The sequence below is a fragment of the Molothrus ater genome, chromosome 6 (assembly GCF_012460135.2).
Source record: "Molothrus ater isolate BHLD 08-10-18 breed brown headed cowbird chromosome 6, BPBGC_Mater_1.1, whole genome shotgun sequence".
Taxonomy (NCBI): Eukaryota; Metazoa; Chordata; class Aves; order Passeriformes; family Icteridae; genus Molothrus; species Molothrus ater.
The window spans coordinates 28,173,308-28,193,359 of record NC_050483.2 but is presented as its reverse complement, the minus strand read 5'-3'; the positions used below and the strand labels follow the sequence as shown (position 1 = coordinate 28,193,359).

General features: G+C 37.6%; 1 protein-coding gene across 11 annotated transcripts in view; it reads left to right on the top strand.

Annotated features, from left to right (window-relative positions):
* Window positions 1–20,052, top strand: part of PCNX1 (pecanex 1) — an 89,523-nt gene that overhangs the window by 5,534 nt on the left and 63,937 nt on the right. For 8 of the 11 annotated variants that reach the window (XR_004980350.2, XM_036384616.2, XM_036384615.2 and 5 more), the window contains exons 2-6: window positions 2,319–2,527; window positions 8,413–8,518; window positions 11,114–11,159; window positions 12,002–12,091; window positions 13,720–15,420. Coding sequence is in view for 10 of the 11 variants with exons in the window: in XM_036384616.2 (XP_036240509.1) it covers window positions 2,319–2,527; window positions 8,413–8,518; window positions 11,114–11,159; window positions 12,002–12,091; window positions 13,720–15,420 (2,152 nt within the window). In the remaining variant the exon portion in view is untranslated. Of the gene's footprint in view, window positions 1–2,318; window positions 2,528–4,226; window positions 4,287–8,412; window positions 8,519–11,113; window positions 11,160–12,001; window positions 12,092–13,719; window positions 15,421–20,052 lie in introns of those variants that run through there. The other 3 variants (XM_036384620.2, XM_036384619.2, XM_036384617.1) reach the window with 2 other exon arrangements.

The window sequence follows — 20,052 nt, the reverse complement described above, 5'->3', positions numbered from 1 at the left end:
AGAGGCGAGAAATTGATGAGCTCTCTAGACAGAAAAGTAGAGGCACATCTTTTATGGAGTAACTCTAGCTTTTGTTATCTAGCATTAGTCTGGCTCTTCTGGTAATGCCTCCTGAGCACTGGGTATTATAGAGGAGAGGAAAGTTGAAACTGTGTGTGATGGGGTAGCAGACTGCCTAGCAGGTACAGGAAGTTCATGCATTTTCCCAAAGTTAACAGGCTGGCAGGAAACCGACTCTGAAGTTTTTGGAAGTGGAGGCACCTCATTTCTTGAGGAAACCATTCTAGCATGGCTTCAGGGGTTGTAGGGTTGCCATATCATTGTGGATCCTGTTTGCTTATTGATGCTGGTTTTAAATAGCTTGGTTTCCTCTTTCTCCTCCTTAGCTGGTGCTCGGTGAGTGAATGTCTGTTCATCATGGTGATGTTCAGCTCAGCATACAAAATAAAACTTAGCAAACTTCAGCTTAGTTGGCCTGGCTTACTTCAAATGTTATATTCAGTGTTGACTTAACTTGTTTTGGAGGAAAAGGTAGGTGTTAATGATGGTTGTCAGACTTGACTTGTTTTGGAGGAATATCTTCCTAAGTTACAAGGAGTCATCATGGTGATCAAAGTTCCAGGGGCGTCTTGAAGAGTCAGAAGGGGAAATGAGTAGAGAAAAGGAAAAGTAGGCCTCTCTATTCAGCACATATGACCAGGTTGAGTCCTTTAAAATTGTTTGGCTGACTACTATGGTTAAGTTATGCTTAGAATCCTTCTAGGATTCAGGGCAATAGTTTTAGGTAGGAGATTGTTACATTGCATAATGTTACACTGTGTTATCAGCCAGTCAATTTTAGACGGCTCAAAATGTTTCTGTGCACTGGTTAGAGAGGCATTGCTGTCTTCTACTCTGAGCATTGTTTTGACTCTGCAAGATGTTCCTGGGGCTTTTTTATCAATGATGACTCTTCCCTTCCCATGGTCTCTCTAGGGAGATAGGAAAATAAGCTGGAATTGTCCTTCAGCCGTGAGGTCTAAAAAGACAGCTCATTTGTTCTACTCATTTAGTACATTAATGTTCAAGCTGGATATCTGATGTTTAATTCTGATTGTCATATGTCCGTGTGTATTTTTATATTTTGGAGGTATATCTCAAACTACACTGTGAGCAGGGTAAAGGATAGTGGTGCAGTGAAATACTTCACAACCTAAACTTTTGTTGCTTTTGTAAAGGAAATGGTCAAATTTTGGATGAATACTGAGACTTAATATCTCATTTTGTTTAATCACTGCCTAGGGAAATGGCAAAATTTAAAAACACAAATAAAGTGTGTTTTAGAAGGATGAATGCATTGAAGTGAAATCTGAAGTTTAACCAGTACTTCGAACACTTCTCCTCAATAGCTGTCAGGCTGGACTTTGTCAATACCTATTGCTGAAGTGATTGATTTGTGAAAGCCTTGCTTACCTCTGCAAGAGCTGCATGCATTCCACTCTTAGCTTACAGCGGAATTTCAAATGTTGCTTTCAGGACTGAGGGGTTTTTTTAATGTGGCTTCTGGCCACCTTTCATACAGATGAAAAATTTTTTTCAGAACATGTGTTGACTACCTTTCCATGGGCATACAATGATCTAGCACAAATCTTTGCTGCCCGTGGTCTTGCAGGTTGGGTTCTGCTGTGCAGTGTGTGAGTCACACATGTGAGCAACCTCTTTATGTATGCAAGTAGGAAACAGTTTGGCTTTTGTGACTGATCAGTGTCTTGTCATGCAGCAGTAGCTGTTGGAAGCTGAAAAGTGAAGTCAAAACACCAATGTTTGGTATCTAAGCAGGTTTTCTCCTGTCCAGTCATGCTGTCAAACGTGCATCAAGTTTTTCTGAAATGGACTTGATGCTGTGTACTAGCCCGGAAATAAGATCTCACCCCGTGCTTTGTTGGTTTTTTATGTGCTTAAAATCTTCCCCTTTTTTTCTACTCATAGCAATTAAAAATATATATCTCACACATGCTAGCTCTAAATTTCCTAGTCTAGGTCTTGCATTGCAAAAGCATAGAAGGAAAGAGTGAGAGTTGAGCTTGGTTCTCAAGCTTCAGTCAAACTAGTTTATTTAGTACAATGCTGTGGTGATTTAGTATCTTTGCTAGTGCAACGGTTTCTTTCTTCTGTGTTGCTAGACTTTTAACATTTTTCACATGAAGACTGGCTGTAGGTGGTGTAACTTTCAGAATTATCATATTTTCTCCATGAAACAAACAGTTAAAATCTAGAGAGTGTTCTTATGGATATCTGACCTTGTGTTCATTAACTTTTTCTTGTTCTTTTTTTGAAAGGCTCTTCCTTCTTCCATGATGATAGTAGCTGTCTACTGCCCAGTGATAGCAGCTCTCTTTATCGTTTTGAAGATGGTGAATTACCGTTTGCACAGGGCACTGGATGAGGGAGAAATTGTGGAGAGGAATGCCAGTGAGCATATGGACAGAGGTGCAAAAACAGAACAAAGCAGTGTTTCAGTGAAGAGGAAAGACAGCAATGGGCCCAGGTAAGTTGTCTGCTGAATTTTGCATCCTGCTTCAAATGACTAACTGGTCCTGTCTTCATCAGCTGTGTAACTGGAATTCTGATTGACATTAAACACTAGGGAATGTAGATACAGAGCTCTGTAGTTCTGAAAGATGGTTTTAAGTCTGGTCTTGAAAAGTAGACTTATTTATGTGTTAGGTTTGAAATAATGCATTCACAATAATTTCCTAGTTCCTCCCCCAAAGGACTTCAAGAGCAGTATTGAACATGCTGGAAACAATAGCATGGGAAATGTGAGCCGATTAGGTCACTAAATGTTTAATGAACATAATTAGTACAAGTAATCTAATTTCAGTAGTAGATGTAGTATTAAAAATCTAGCTGTCAAAGACCACATACTACATGCTAATTCTTTGCTCACCAGGAGGAGTGTCTGATTGGGTTGCAATTTTAGTGTTGCAAAACCAGGAGTTGGATACAATGCTTGACTCCAGTCAGTCTTTTCAAGGAGAATACTGTCCTGTGAATTTGGAAATTCTGGAAATGTTGTGCTCAGTAATGACGATAATGATTCTCAAGTACTGTCAATAGGAGGTGATTCCTTTCCAGAGATCTCCTTTGTAGCCATCGTAAAACAATGCCAGAGGTTTTCCTCCTCTGACCAGACTATTTGGAGAAAGAAGAGTAAAAGATGACTCATCAACAAGGCTGGCTTGACCAGTTTGATCAGACTATGGATGTTATGAGCTCTAATATCAAAGCCTCTGCCTGCCTTAGATAATTTGAGACCATCTTAAAAGTTAAACTGCATGAAATAAATCAACCTTGAATTGTTAGCTTTTAGAGATGGCCTTTCTCTTGTCTCTGAGTTTCCGGTACTAGTAGCCATGAGTAGTTTTGAAAGAGAGATGATTTGTATGTCCTGACTCTTAAAAGATTGTGTCTTACTAAGGAAACGTGGTTGAAAGAAGCCTCTTGAGTGTATTTATTGTGATGCTTTTAAAGAGATGAAGTGTTCAACTGCTCCTCTTTAAAATGATAAGCCTAGAAGTAAAAGGACATTCCTGTCTATATATGGGGTAGCTCCTCGTGGTTGTAGGTTCTTGCGTGTCTTCTCTCAGCTCAGGTATTGTTGGCAACAACGATGTCTTAGATTCCTCTAAAGCTGATATACAGTAACTTCTCGTATCAATCTTTTATAAACCTGACCTGTTTTCCATGATGTGTTTGGCAGCTGAAGCTGCTGATATTAATTGTGACTATGTTTAGATCACCCTATACCTTACCAACACTGTACTGAGGTATTTTGGCAGGCTGCTTCCCTAATTGTATCTTAATGCTTGCTCTGCTTAATAAAATTCATGGAAGTAAACTAGTGGTCTGTTCTTTCTCATGCAACCTTGGTGATGCATGTTTTAGATGTGACCTTTAGGCATTTTGTCTGAGTTGTTTTTGGTGGGGATTTTCTTTTTGTTTGGTGTTTTTGCTATGTAGCTTTTGCTTCCAAAACGGGCCCAGAGTTGGTAAGGGAATTTCTGCTAGTGTTGTGAATTACTTCTGGTTGTTTCAGTTCTGTTTTGTCTAGGGAGCACTTGACATGGGACGAGATACTACATTATAAGCATTGTGAGCTCAGAAGTAGAGGTTAGTTTAATGCTGTGTGTCCTGCTTGCCAACTAAAGTTTCATTAACTTTTATATGATCCTTGTTCCCACTTTCAGGTCTCTTAACTAGAACTGGGAACAAGGTCAATGCAGAAATTACGGAGTTACTTTTTGGTAAGTGGGATGTACAGTATACACTAATCTTTGCCTGGAAGCTGACAAGAACTCTGGGGTAGCATTCGAACCAGTAGATGGGATGTAGAATGAGTGTTTAATACTGAGCTGTAACCTCCTTAGCAAGTTAAAATTGGAACACTAATAAAAACCCAAACTGGTCGGGGAAGAGAATGTGTGCGTAGGATTTTCTGATTTTTAAACTCTGCTCCCCTAATCCAAGGTGGATATAGGGGAGATCTGAGCAGAGATACTATCTAAAATATTTGCATAATCAGAATATTAGTTTTGATAGCTTAGGCTACAGCGTGTGATACTGAATAGATATGCATATAGTATAGTTTGCAAAGCCATCCTTGAGTTGTTACCCTGCCACATATACAGTCATGAAGAGCACTTTAGATAGAAATCTTAGTACATTTCTTTGTAGGATTAAGCAGTGGTTGTGTTCAGGATTTTGTTTAGCTTCTAAGAACTGCTGTTCTTTTTTTCTGAAGATGTTTATCATCCAAGTGGTGCTTTCAGGTATCTAACAAATTATATGCTGTCGTTTGTGGGCTTGCTTGAACTGCTCATTTATCTTCAGTTAGTTGTGGTTTGTGGATGGGGGTTTCTTTCCATGAAACTTTGGTATGTTTAAGCAAAGAACAACTTACCATTCCTTTAGAAATGCCTTGTTTATTTTTTTTCTCTCCTCTTTCTAAAGCTGAAATTCTCTAGTTAATGTTTTTGAAAGAAAGTCTTAATTTGGAGAAAGGAACGTGAGTTGCTGTTTTCGTACTTCAGGTGTTAGTATAGTAATGTTTGTGTGAGGTTTCATGAAAGCAAGTGGGGGGGGATAGAGGCTCTTGGTCTCATAGGAATATAGAAGCAGTGCAAGCATGATCTTTGTTGGGTATCCGTGGACCCACATAAATAATTTAAAGCACTTAAGTCAATCTTTTTTTGGATATATGAATATAGCTTTTTGTCAGTGGCTGTTATGGTTCAAAGTGTCATAAAGTGTTCATCTGGTGACACTGGTGTTCCTGATCTCCATCAGCACCTGTAATAATGATGCTGCATAAATTTCATGTCTACTTCTACCAAGTAAAGCTAGTAGCTGGAAAATGTTGCATCTTTGAAATATTTACGGTCTACTTAAATTTGAGCAAATAAAATTTGAAAAAGGTCATCTGTCTCAAAGACTGTTGCCTTTGGTATTTATTCTCCTTGCAGTTTTCTGTGGCTGGCAGACATGTTCTTGAGTTTGGAGTTAGTTTTTATTTTTGACTATCATTAGTGACTCAGGCTTGGAAGAAAATTTCTCTTAATACTTGAATCTGTTGTGATCTAGCATTTGCAGTACATGCCGTGGTTCTTTTGTATTTCGACAGCAGCCTCCTGACTAGTTACCCTACTCTTTTATTGGACATTAAGGACAGATGATGATTTTCAAAAGAAAATAAAACTCTTCCTCTGCTTTGTCCAGAAATCAAAGAAACTTATTTCTGATTACCCCTTGAAGTTCTGGTCTGAATGTCAGATTTCAGTAGTCAATCACCTAAGTCAGATTTTAAACCTGAGTTCATGTAGACTTATGGCCTCTTCATGCATTTGGTTAGTCTCTGACATGCTGATGAGATATACCTGCAGATAGTAATTTTCCTTCAGAGTTACTGATAATTAGAAACAGTAGTTTTAATTTGCTTTGTCATCTTTGAGTGCCTCTTTCACAGCAGTCTCTCTTGCTGGCTGTAATTTTTTCAGTCTTCTTGATTTGTGTTGTAACTTCACTGCAGTTATTTTGTTTGCAAACTGTAATGTGTAACAGTTGCCTAAGGAATGAAGACAGCAAACTGTAAGAAACAGATGGTAGAATTTCATATCAGGAAGTCCTGGCCACAGCACTAGTGTCAAGTAGCTCCTAAAGAACTCTGGATGTTGCAAAATCTGGGTATTTAGGCATACAGTGGTCAATCCTAGAAATCTGTGTTTCCTGCTTCTTCCTGCAGACTTGATTTGTTGATGTTTTTTACTAGCTTTTGTTCATTCATTTGTGTGTGCTATCACAGAATATAGGAGCTGTGAGTAGAGTGGCGGTGATGGATTTTGTTGTTGCTTATGCTGATATCTGGTGGTTCAGTTTTAGACAAAATTGCTGCCTTCTTTGGCTAATGACTTGGTTCTATGCATGGAAGCTTATTTGCAATGACTTATTTTTCTACTTCATAAGATGTACTTTAATCACATGCAGTGTTTCTCAATGAATTATTCAAACAGGAAAGGAATTTCATCTTTTTGTGAAAGGCATTCTTTATTGTATCTTCAGTTGACGTTGTAATGTATGCTGAACTTAAGCATTGTGAGAATTTTTCAGTTTAGTCTTTAAATTCATGTTATGTCCTTATGTATTCTTAAAATGCTTACAGAAGGAATGCTTTGGCTGAAGCTGGTGCTGATTCTTTTAAAATTCATTTTCCTTACCTGCCTTAGCATAATTGATAATACTAGGTCAGAGAGGGCTCTGTAAACAGCCATCTCCAAGAGTATGCCTGTCTCATTGTTGAGCTGTAACAAAATGGTGGCTTCTCACTTCTTTTTTTAATTTGCTGGAGTTGGACCATAGTTCTTCTGCTAGCTAATGGCTGGTTGTCTTTTAAGTTAACTTATTTTTACTGAAGGTATATCGATATTCCTAACTTCAAACTGTCCTTTTTTTTGTCATCTCTGATGTAGGAAGAATCATGTGCTTCTTATATTATTTAGAGTGATTCCCGAAGTTGTGCCTGTACACCTCTCCAAGATGCCAACAGCTTAACATGTCGTGCTGCAGGATGAATCATGTGTCAGGTCCTTTAGTGTGCAGACAGTTTGTTTACAATATCCTTGATTGATGTCCATGTATTTCAGAAACTATTGGAATCACAGAATATGCTGAGATGAAAGAGACCCCATCAGGATCATCGATTCCAATTCCTGGCCCTGCACAGGCCACCCTATTAAGTGTTGTTCCTATTATGTAAGACTTTCCTATAAGACTAGTTGTCTGTTCAGTAAGCCTTGCAGTGCTTCTGTCCATTTGTGTTCCCTTCTTCAGAGGGCCTTTGTCTTTAGTGTATTTGGTCTGACGGACGAGCATTGTGCATGAGTACTTTAAGCAAAATGCTGGAATTTGATTGTTGAGAAGCTGTTGTTCATACCTGGGAAGAAGCAGAGAGGATCAGTGTCAAATTACCCTGCAGATACTCCCGGATCAAGGTGCTTGAAGAGAACTTTAGTGGGATAGGAAAAAGAGCGCCTCAACTGCTTCCTCTTTGCAATTAACAATCAGTGCTGGGTTGGATCCTTGTGTTTTAGTCCTCAACGGACTTCAGACCCCAACTTGCTTTTTTTTTTTTTTTTCATAAAATATTTGCCTTTGGCAAGCTGAATTCTGTGGAATTACAATTTGATGGTGTTGCTCTAGGAAATACTTTCAAACCAATAGTTATTAATCCTGAAAGGGTGAGATCACTAGGATGCAATGATATATGTGTTGTACCTCAAAATATTGCTTGGTAGGAGCTGTAAAGTATCTGAAGGGAAGTTATTTTTGAGTAGAAAGATGTGGTTTGCATCCCTGGGAGAAATACTATGGCCCTGTATATCTCTGCATGTTTAAAAGCTTTCACATATGGCTTTCTTCATTAGCCATCCTTGCTTTTGCTCCCAGATTCAGTCTAAGGAAAGGACCAAGAGGCTGTTCCATGCTCTGAGTTCTATGTAGTATTTTCTTCTAGAGGTGGATTTCTGGGTGTTATGTTTGAACAGCTGATCCAAAAGTAACATGTGCACATAAAGACCGGGAGAACTTAAAATGTCAGCATTTTGGAATGCCTTATAGGGCCTAAGTCTTCACAGTTTGTGTTGGCTGGTGACAGTGGACTTGGGGCAGCAGTTTCTGTGAGAGTGTATAGAGTGCTCTGGCTCAGACTGAGCTTCCTGTGTCAAACAGCCAGTGTTCATCCAAGATATTGGGATATATTTGAGCCCATGATTTTTGAGAAAGGAAAATCTGTTTTGAATATGCGCTCAACATAGACAAAATTTTGTTTAACTGGTGGGGATAATGTGTTGATTTTTTTTTTTTTTTTTAATGTTTCAGTGACCCTGGTGGAGGGATTGAGATGTCAGAGTTCATACGAGAAGCAACTCCCCCTGTTGGCTGTAGTTCACGCAATTCTTATGCTGGGATAGATCCAAACAACCAGGTAAGAATTAAAGCTACTACAGTTGTTGCTTTAGTATTGTTGGCTTTGCAGTCCATAGATAACCTCTTCCTGTTATTTTGCGGGGGTTTTGGGTAATTTATATTAGATTAAAAACAATTTTCTTTTCTGTATGTAACTGCATTATTAGGAAGGCATTGCATTCTCCCAGCAGCGTAGCTCTCAACCCATCTTGTACTTAAATTAGGAATAGCTGGATTTTGAAAGGGAACCTACTGTCCCATCAGAAACTATTCCCTTTTCCTCAGTTAGCTTTCTTCTGATTTAAGAAATCAAAATGGCTCAGAGTATGGTGAGCTAAGTACTAAGAAGGTAGTGGGATTCCCTTGTCCCTTTGGGTTGCTCAAGCTGTATCTTCATGCTGATGTTCTAACTTTGTCTTCCTCCCTTACTTTTGTTTCTTCTACTATTTAAAGCTTAATCTGTAAATTTAAATGCTGTATTTGAGGAAGCTTATGTTAAGTTATCTTAGAATATTTCCACTGCTGATTATCTCTTGCAGTTGTGAATGGCTTTCTGCAGATTGTTATTCCTGATAGGTCAGATTTGGGGGTCAAAAAAGTTAGTTTGCTGAAGCATAAAGAAAGATAAACTGCTAGAAATGGAAAGACTAAAACTGTTTAATTTTTGCATGTCCTCTGCAAAATCTTCACTTCCTTGGTTGTTCAGCAGGATTGGGAAGAAAGCAATAAATAGGGAGTCCTGCCAGATGGAAGTGCTGAAGAACGTGGCTTTATTACATTTTAATGTAACTTCATTATGCTCTAGTTGCCTTGAATTTCACTGGGGAAGTTACTCTGTTTCCATATTACGTCTGCCAGGTCTATGTGTTCAAATTCCATAGTGTTGGATGTGCTGTTTCTTCTGTTTGGCTTGTGACATTTAGCTGGTTGTGGCTAGTTTTTATCAACCCTTCATGAGGACAAGTAGATGAAGTGGTCAGGCGGTACAGTTATGTTGATAATGAACAATGCAGCATCCTGGTAAAGACACAGAACCTGTCTTCAAATGACATGGAAGTCCTTGGCATGGTATTGCAATATCATGTTCTTCTAATTAGGTCTCTGAGCAAGCAGTAGATAACCAAGTGCAGTGGTATACTAATGCTGGTGTTTTATCTGAATCAAGCTCAGTTATGCAGCATAGATACTCTTAAGAGATTTTCCTCCAAGGGAGAAGGCATTTGCTGGTGCAAAGGAATAGGAAGTGATAGTCCATGTAGGAAAATAGAAACATGATGCCCAGACTAGTTACTTGACTGGTCTTGGGAAAAAATATGTTCCAAACATAACAGTTTTAATATTAAAGCATGTGAAGAAGTTCAAGCTACTGTGAAAGAAAGTATAGTGTATTTGTTCTAAGAAAATTAGTATTCACTGGTCCTCTGATTGAATGTGCAGCATCAAAAGGGAGCATGAACAGTTAGCATCTGAGTTCTGTTCAGTTGTTCTGTATGAAATAGCTTTCCTGTGATGATGCATTTGTATTCAGTGACATATTATTGAATGGAAAACTGTTGAAACATGACAAAATGAGTTACTAAAAGTGCGTGTGACAATGTTGCGAAGCAAATGTATTAAACAAGCTCTTAGCTGTTTTTTCAGATTATACATAAAGTCATTGTTCTTCTGTGCTATGGCTGAATAGGATCTGCACACATCTTCAGGTTACCTGAAATTGCTGTGCTTACAGAAAATAACTAGTAGAATTTTGCTCTTTTCCCCAGAGTAATATTAACTAGGCATTTTTGGAAAACAGCATCCCAGTAAGTATACATCTATCAATCAAATGGCCATCATATTTATGTATTATAGGTTCGGATTTTGCCTTTGAGTGCTCTTCCTCTATTTTATTTCTGAGTGATTTAATTATCTGACACCTGCATTGTTGTATGCTCTTTGTAGTTGAAAGGTTGTATTGAAAATGTTATTGAAGGTAAGACCAAATTCTCTTTAGCATTTCTGCAAAGTAATCTCCAATGGATTATAGGATATATTTAGAAAGGTAGATTGCAAACCTAAATGGTGAAATTTTTTGTATGAGCAGATACCATGCCTGCTGGTTTGCCATTGAATGTGAAATTAACTGGGAAAATATGTATCTTTTCACATGGGAGCAATTTTTGGATTTAGCTTGGTGTTTATTGTGAACAGATAAGTTTTATACTAAGATTATGTTTTCTTTAAGCATTTTAGACAACCAGAATCCTGGCATTAAATGTTAAGTTTTACAACAGCAATTATTACTGTCACACTGCACTTGTACTTTGTTGCCACATTATGTCAGGAGAATTCCTAGATTAGAAACTTTTTAAAATTAGCATAGTAAAGTCTCCATGAACACTGGCTTTTGAATTGAATAGTGCTGTGATGTATTTGGATGCTTAATTATATGACTTTTCATCTCTTTGTAGTGGAAACATAGTCAGAATTTTACAGCATTGTGCTGCTGGATGCTTTTGTGGCTTTAAAAACCTCTCCTAGGTGTATAGGCAAATGCATGAGTTGGACTAATAGGAAATAACAATTGTTTATTTCCTGAAAGTGTACAGCTTTTTACATAATTTCCTATTTCTAGGTTGGATCTGGGTTATCTCGTCTGGGAACAGCAGCAACCATCAAAGGTGAGATTTTTAGCTAGTTAAATTACCTTGCAGAAGCACTTCAAATCACTATTGTTTACTGTGTTGTTTCCAAATACTGTCTGCCTTCTATCTTGACGATTTTTCTTTTTTGAGTGAAACGTAGCATTTACTAGTTGGGGGAAGTCTTCTTTGGACATGCAAATGATACGACCAAAGCATAAGGAGAGAATAATCTGGGGTCCATAGTCTACTTCCCATGTAATGACAGCTTTTCCATTTGCCTATAAAATGCAGAGCCAAAGGGTTGGTTGGGGTAGACCTCTCTCTACTATTTTGAGTTCAGTGAAACCAATTACCCTTCTGGTATTGCATATCAATGACTTGATTACTTCTTGTTGTTTGACATTTAGCTGAAGTAATTTCCAGCCCTTGTGAACTCCTCTAAGATGAAAAGATAACAATTTTGCATATTATGAGTATTTTCTTGTAAATTTATCCAGCCAATAATAAGGCAAAAAAAAAAAATTGAATGCAAATTTTTGTCACCTTGATTTTGTTTTTCTCCTTGCTTTTCTGACCATTAGAAGTATTTTCTTAGTCTACCCTTTTTTTATGGACAACCCTGAGAAAAGAAATAATCCAGTAGATGCACTTTGAAGGGAAAAAAACCCAATCTTGATTGCCATTGAGTTCTGTGGAAGATAATAGAGTAGACAATACTCATATCTAAAAGAAATCTTGTGTTATTCTAATTTTGTAACTACTGTTACTTACCTATAGATGAAGAAATACAAGCAACAGTCTTCCATGACAGTTGAGAATGTAGGTGTATCTGTTAATACTTTGAGCACTAGTACTCTTTTTTTTCTTAAAACTTGCAGGTGATACTGACACTGCCAAGACCTCTGATGATATCAGTTTGAGTCTTGGCCAGAGTTCCAGCCTATGTAAAGAAGGAAGTGAAGAACAAGGTAAAATTTCTTCTTCTCCATATTTAAACATGGTGTTTTGTTACCAAAGACCCTTTGCTCAATATGCTAAATAAATTCATGCAGTTTACTGATACCCTTTCTTGGAGTCTATCTTGAAGTTCCCTGTTTCCTTTCTTAATTACTCAAGCTTCTGAGAAGCATAATTTGAATGCTTATAACTTTGACTGTGTGTTCCTTGTTCTGACATCTTCCAGCAGGTAATAAATATTTACTGTCACCTTACTGCTGAAAGATAGCTAACTTGATTTCTTTAGACAATATCTCTTGGACTACAGGTGGCCTGTGGTTAATGGACTTCATTGTAGATTAATTTGCTTTCCTTATGAGTACAGACAAATGAAATTGTGGCGAGCTTTTCTATAAAGTAAATAACCCCATAGAGAGCTCTATGTTCTTAGACCTATAGGCCGCTTCCAAGATGCAAGTTATCAGAGCTTGGTTAATTTAAATTTTTTTTTTCTACTATGTAAGGAAACTATTAGCTTGTGTTCTGAAACAAAACAAAACAAATTTTTGTTTAGCTTCATTGTCCAGAAAAGACCTGCTCAGGCTAAAACAGAGCATAAAACCAAAGGGAAATCTTTGTTTGCCGATTTTCTGGTGATTAGGAGGAAGTTAACTCTGAGAATACCTTTCATTTTTGCCAGTCTAATCACTAGTGGGTGATTAGAACCATTAGATGAATGATTCAATCATTACTGTGTGATTCGGTGCAAAAAGTGTGTTTGGAATGGAGCATCACAGATGGCCATGCTGTTGTAATAGGCAGCAGGGTTCTGCAACTTTCAGCTGAGTAATGTAACTGTGAAGTCTCTTAAGTTACATGCATTCAGATATATTCTACAGGAATTTGACAACTTAGCCTCCAGATCTGCTAGTGACAGTAGCAAAAGGAAAAGTAGCCTGACTTTTAGTACTGCCTGCAGATGGACAGTTTTACGGGAGACTGCTTGTGATGGGTAACAGGAATGATTGTTTTAACCAAGAGCTAACAGTAAATCTTCATGATTTGCTTTAACAACAAAAGCACCTTTTTTTTTTTGTAGAGGTAGTAAAACTCAGTGACTTCATAGGTAGTTTCGTTATAGTACAAAGAGACCTGTGACAGTGATTGCATCTTTGCTAACTGAACTTACTTGGTATCTGGTAGGAAAGGTGATTCTTGCTGGGTTTTTGGTGACTTCAGAGTTAATAGAGTTTACTGTGTTTTCATTAATAACTTTAAAGTTTGTTTAATGCATGTAGAAACCAAAAAGAAAGGCAGGGTACTCTTTTATAATTAAGAAACTTTGGAATATGTAAAAATATTAAGTCTGAGACACATAAGCAATAGAGGAAGTTGGGAACTTGTCAGAATTGCCTTGTCTTACCAGTTGCTAGGGATAAGCTGGTAGTGATGGTTTCTTTTTTTTATTAAAAAAAGGCTTGTCAGATTTGCCCAAATGTTATAAAATATTTTTAAATGGTAATGGTGACAAATTTGTAGTACTTGCAGTTGGATTTTTCAGTTCATTTACTTTGTCTGATATAAACTAACAGTTTCAAAGGAAGCTATACGACTTACATGAACATTCTACATGACTCTTTTTAAATATGTACTCAAACAGATTTGGCAACTGATCGGAAGCTTTTTCGTCTGGTGTCGAACGACTCATTTGTCTCCATCCAACCTTCATTGTCCTCTGGACAGGATTTGCCAAGGGACAGCGGTGACAAAGTGTGCCTCTCGAACAACCAGCTTGTGGACCAGTCTAAAAACGGTGCATGTGACACAGAAGTAGCTTCGCTGGTAACTCTGCATTCTCACTCCTATAGGAAGGATCATAGACCTCGAGGTGTACCAAGGACTTCTAGCTCTGCTGTTGCTTTTCCAGATGCTTCACTAAATGACTTCCCCCTCTATCAGCAAAAACGAGGACTAGATCCTGTCAGTGAGTTAGAAGCTTCCAAACCCCCTTCTGGATCCCGAGAGTCTTTGGGTGAGAACTCTTGCATTTCAGGAGTTTTTCAGTTAGATGACATTCTGAAAAGTAGCAGCCCTCAACCATTGACTAAGAGTGGGAAGAGCAAATCCTTGAAAGCAGACAAAAGTATGGACAGTCTGAGAAGCCTGAGTACTAGAAGCAGTGGTTCAACAGAAAGCTACTGCAGCGGGACTGATCGTGACACCAACAGTACCATCAGTAGCTATAAAAGTGAACATACTAGCTCAACGCATATAGAAAGTGTATTGTCAGAGCACGAGGAGGAGTCTCCTAGAGAAGAGGAAAAGGATGGTAAGAAAAAAGACTGTGGTGTCAACTCAGAGGATGACAGTAGTTCTACTACTGACAAAAGGACTAGTAGCGAAAGGACTGCTGTGGAAGTGAGTCCTCTGGGTGGTGTTCAAGAGGTAAAGGGTTCTAATGCATCTGATGAGATGCACAGCCAGAAAGGTCTTGGTGCCTCTGCTTCAGAAGAGGCCAATAAGAACCCACATGCCAATGAATTGACTACACAAGCTGACAGGCCGCATGGGAAGGCTGCTGAACAAAGAGATGAGCAGAGTGAGAAACTAGCTGTGTTAGTAGATTCAAGAGCTGCTAAAGAAACTAGTGGAAAACAAAAAGAAGGAGATGTCCGACCAAAATCTTCTAGTTTGATACATCGAACAGCCTCTAGCCACAAATCAAGCCGGAGAAGGACAGGAAAAAAGCGGGCTAGTAGTTTTGATTCAAGTCGGCACAGGGAATATGTTTCCTTCCGAGGTGTATCTGGTACTAAACCTCACAGTGCTGTGTTTTGTCACGATGAGGACTCCAGTGATCAAAGTGACTTGAGCAGGACATCAAGCATGCAGTCAGCTCACCAGTTCAGCAGTGATAGCTCTTCCAGCACCACCTCCCATTCATGCCAGTCTCCTGAGGGAAAATACAGTGCTTTAAAGACCAAATACGTTTCTAAAGATCGTGGGGGCACAGACTCTGAAAATGCTTACAAAACCCACGTTAGCTCTGAAGGAATTAGCAAAAAAAGATCTACACGACGGACTTCTAGCACAAACAGTGCCAAGAATCGTGCCAGAGTGTTAAGCCTGGACAGTGGTACTGTAGCTTGTTTAAATGACCCAAATAGTTTAATGGCACCAGGTAACATAAAACAGTTAACCACTTCAAAATCTGATTTGGAAGCCAAAGAAGGAGAGGTGCTAGATGAGCTATCTCTGTTGGGAAGGGCTTCACACTTAGAGTCAGTCACTCGTTCTAGGAATAGCTTACCAAGCCAGGCTACATTTCCTGAAGGGGAAGAGCAAGAATCAGCAAGTGGAGGTAAGTAAATGACCGACCAGAAGTACCTTGTCATATTTTGTTAATGAGCGACTTAAATTAAAACTATACTTAAGCATCTTCCCTGTTTCTCCACTCTTGCACAGTAAAACTGAAAAAGCGTTTCCTTTGCAATATCGTGAAAGATCTACTGAAATGGGTGTTGAACCCAAACAGGTTTTACAAAATCTATAAGTAGAGGTGTTAGGGGTTTGTTACCATCAGTCCTCATTAATTAGAGCTGTATCTTAAAGCTATTATTTGTGATCAAATCAAACCTGCTCCATTATACTGAGTAATACAAACGACTGCAGCCTCTCTGGCATGGCTTGAGGTGGTGTCAAGAAATAAAACCAATCCCAAGCTCTTACCATGCTGCCTTTAATTGTGGATTCTTACAATGGTCTAGTTACTAAGTTGAATTCTCCTAGGGATTTAATTTTTGCTTAGCCTTGCCGTTGCTGGCTAGACAGTCTTGTTTACTTTGAGTTTTTGGGTTTTTTTTGTCTTGATTATGTGAACACAATAACCTTCCAATGCTGGAGAGGAATGTAGTTTCCTCTTATTTTCCCTCACTATTGTTTTGTTTGGTGTAATGTGAACAATAAGCTACCTGGAGTAGCTATTATTAATACAGATTAGTAGTGGCATTTAAAACAAAATTTGGAACTCTTAATATTTTTTTTGTTTATTGCTTATTATAATGTTTGTTTCTTTTCTTGGTTAACTATATTTGCTGCCTTAACTGGAAGACTTTTTGTTTCGAGGTAGATAAGTGTCTTTAAAATACATTTTCAGGACAGTATAAGGTTGCTAATTAACTCAGTCTGACTTCTGGAATTTTCAAAGGCCAATACCTACCAGATAATCTGGATCTTTACATCTAGGTGGACAAACCCTTCATAAAATTGTATTTTAGATCAAGACAAGTATTTTTAACAAACTATGGCTAATTTGACTGTTCCTATTATATAGACTGCCTAAAATATATAGTGATTAATCTTAAAAAGGTTTCCAGCCCACAGTGAGATAGGTTGTATGACCAATAGTGAGGTTTTCTTTTGGTTTTGTTTGGAGTTTTTTGTGGAGTTGTTTTTGTGGTGTGTCCCCCAGTATTAACAAAACAGCTATAAAAATCAGTACAATTAATTTCTGGGGAGTAGAAGAAAGCATGCCACACTGAAGTTCAGCTGTATATTGATTATTGATGAATTTTGACTGGTTTACAGTTAGTTCAGACCTATTTATATGCCTTCACCTTACTGATGTATGCAAATTTGTTTTTTGGGTTTTTTTAACTTTTTCTGTTATTCCTAGGAGCAGGTTGTTGCAGTAGCTTTAATAAAAGAGTCAAGGTTACTCTTCTAGTACTAACCCTAGAAGCTGAACACTTAACACATATTCTTCCTAAGGCCTTGTTAAAGTGAGAGCTCTCCATGTTTACTGAGAGTAATGTGACTAATAAAAGGTCTCTCTTATGTGTTTACCATTTTGACTCTATGCTTTCCTTAGCACAAAATTTGATTTCATTCTGTTTTGTGTTGTTACTGCTTAAAGCTATTAAGATTCTCCCTTTACGTGCAAAGGAGGATTAACATAACTTAAGTTTAGAACATGTCAGACTTTGTACTTTGTACGTGCTTACTAATTGTCAGTAGGCTGAAAGAATTAATGTAAGACAGATGCTGAATATCGTGAAATACTTTAATTGCTCTTTTGAAAAAGTTTGTCTTCCCCACCATTTCATTGAGTGAAATTTCAAAGTAATCTTAAAGGTACAAACTTATAGCAGTTTATGCTTGAAAGGCTTGCTGTCATTCTTGCTGGCCTGATCCATTTCCAGTTTTCAAATGACCATCATGTAAAATTTTAGTTGTTAGTATTTTTAATAAATGGCAAATATCCAAGCTGTACTTCTCAATGGATTGCAGGCTGTCTTTAAGAAGCAATCTGGAATTGAGTTCTCTGCATCTGCTGACATGATATGGTTAATAACACGAGCTGTATATTGTTTCTTCCTACCTTCCATCTTATTGTTCTTCCTAAGAGAAAAGGAAGTATTTGCTTTATGATTGTAAGAAATGAATGTCATTCTGCCCCTTTTTTTTTTTGAAAGCAGAACAAATTTTTCTTTAGCACTGCTTAAACATTTACTCAGTCTTGTCTAGCAGCAAGGTAGTAATTACATTGCATTTATTTGTTCATGATCAATCTAATTCTTTCATAGTGTCCTTCTTTACTGGTTTTTCTCTTGTGTGGGTTTGTTGGATAGTTTCCCCCACAATTTATAGCTTATATTACAAGTTTTGTAACATCTGTATCTTTAATTGTGGATTTCTTCTTTAGGCTTACCCATGACTAATATTAATGAGAGAAAATGTTTTAACTGTTTAGAATCTAAGTGCTTTATAGCCAGTATTTCTTACTACTGAGATGTATTCATATTTTGGGAGGTTTTTAAAGACATACATGTGTAATATATATACATGTCATGTGTATATATGTATAGCATTTTTTGGAGAAAATTAAGAAATTATTTTATTTACTTGTTGCAAGTGAATTACAGAATCAACTTGGTTTGGATTTTCACAAAATCAGGGGATATTGGTTGAGTGTGATTTTTAGAAGTAGTCTGGTCCAATCTTTTGCTGAAGGATTATTTTATAATTTTATATAAATATTTTTTAATGTCTGTGACTGCTTATGGTAACTTTCTGAAACAAATAATTAACAGATGCACACAGGATAACTAAAATCTGATACTAATACCACCTCCTTTTTTCCAGTGAGCAGCTTTCAGTTTCTATTTTTCAAATATTATTTAAATCAATAATTATAACTTCATTTTATCCTTCAATCTTTAGAGACTAGAACTACATTCTTGTTCATGTAACTGCTAAAATGTGTATCTTAATGGATATGGTCTTTACTAATCTTCTACTAAGCAGGATGTTGTACAAAATTGTACATATTTCACTTCTGCAGATACAACTTATTACTTTCATTTCTGTATTATTATGCCAGGAAGTAGTGAATGACTCACTTGCTGTGAGATAGTATGTGCATTTGAATAGAAATTGCAATTCATTAAAATGCAGAGAAACAGCATCTGGAAATTCTGAAATTATGTGTGTGTGGTGGATATATGATAAAAAAATGGAAGACGTCTTATGGTAGTTGTTATCCTTGTTCAGCTATTCAGACTCCAAAAGTAGCTAGTGAATTGATGAGTCATGGGTTAGTTGCAGTTGCTCCACTGTATGGTGATATTCTGGAAATACCCTCTTTGCACTGTCTTGTGCTTGGTTTCTGTCAGATGTGTGCTCTTTCTGGATTGCTGTTTGTTACCATTTAGAGAACCACCATAATGCTGTATGTAACACAGTGATGTTTTGTAAAACTTGAGCTGGCCTGAAAAGTCAAGTGTTCTTTCCAATTCTGTATTAATTGTAAAAGATGTGCTCTTTAGGTTGCTGCTGATTTACAGCTTGCTGCAATTTAAGGTTTATTTACTTTTAGTTCTTAAGATACATACCCTTTTGTAAATAAAACTGCATGTAGTGTGACGCATTTTTCCTTCTGTACATTGCATAGCAATATTGAAGTAACAGCTCATACTGTTTTCTGTCTTTTGAGGTCTGCAGTACATCTCTACAGGCAGGCAAAATAAGGCTTTGTGAATTTGGATTAGTCTTGTGTTTCATATGACACATGGAAACCTGTTCACCTCTTCAGTCTGTATTTGTACATATATGCTTAGTGTGTCTGCCTGCAATTAAAAAGTGCAGTTCTCTGTTTCTCAGCCAATGGTCTTGGCAGCTGCTGGCAACATATGACTTTTCCCTTCTATACTGATGTTTCACATGGTCTGTGTCATTGATTTGCCTGTTTTGCAGAGCTGTTCCATGCTTCTGATGGCTTTAGTTTTTGCTACATTTTCCTGCAGATAGAATGAATATAATTACAGAAGATGGGTCTTCTGATCTTGTTTTCTGTGCGTCTGCCAGTTCATGCTCAAACTACTGAACCAAACAGTCCTGCATGAGAAACTGGAGTTTAGAAATGGTAGAAACTGAAAAATGTGTAAAGTTCCTGTGATCAGGTTGTGTGTATGTTGGCTGTCTCTATTCGTGTATTCAGCAGAACCGTGCTGTAACTGGACCCAGGTAAGCTGATCAGCAGTAGAAAGGACTCTCATCTTATAAGCATTTTACTGTACTGTCACAGCTTTTGTGTGCGAGTTTTACAGAATTTCCTCTGATGCTGGATATCTTGTCATCTCAGTCGAGGTCAGATTGCTACCGTTAAGCACTTAAAGATGTAGGCAGTGTTAGAAGTGATATATGAGGCTACTGTAGAATTCCTGCAGTTCTGGAACTTACCAATGAAATAACACTTGAAATGCATCTTGCATCTATTAATTGTTAACCACTTCCTAGTAAAGCAGAATTTTAGTAAGTTTTGTGGAGATTCAGTCCTGTGTTTTTTTCCCCTATGGATGACACAGAGGCTTTCATTAGATGACTTTTGCTTGATTTGGGAAGAGTGGTTCCATTTTGTTGACATGTGTTGTTCATGTATTTGCTAAGTATTCATCTCAAACAGGAGTTGAATAGGAATTTTTGGAATTAGATT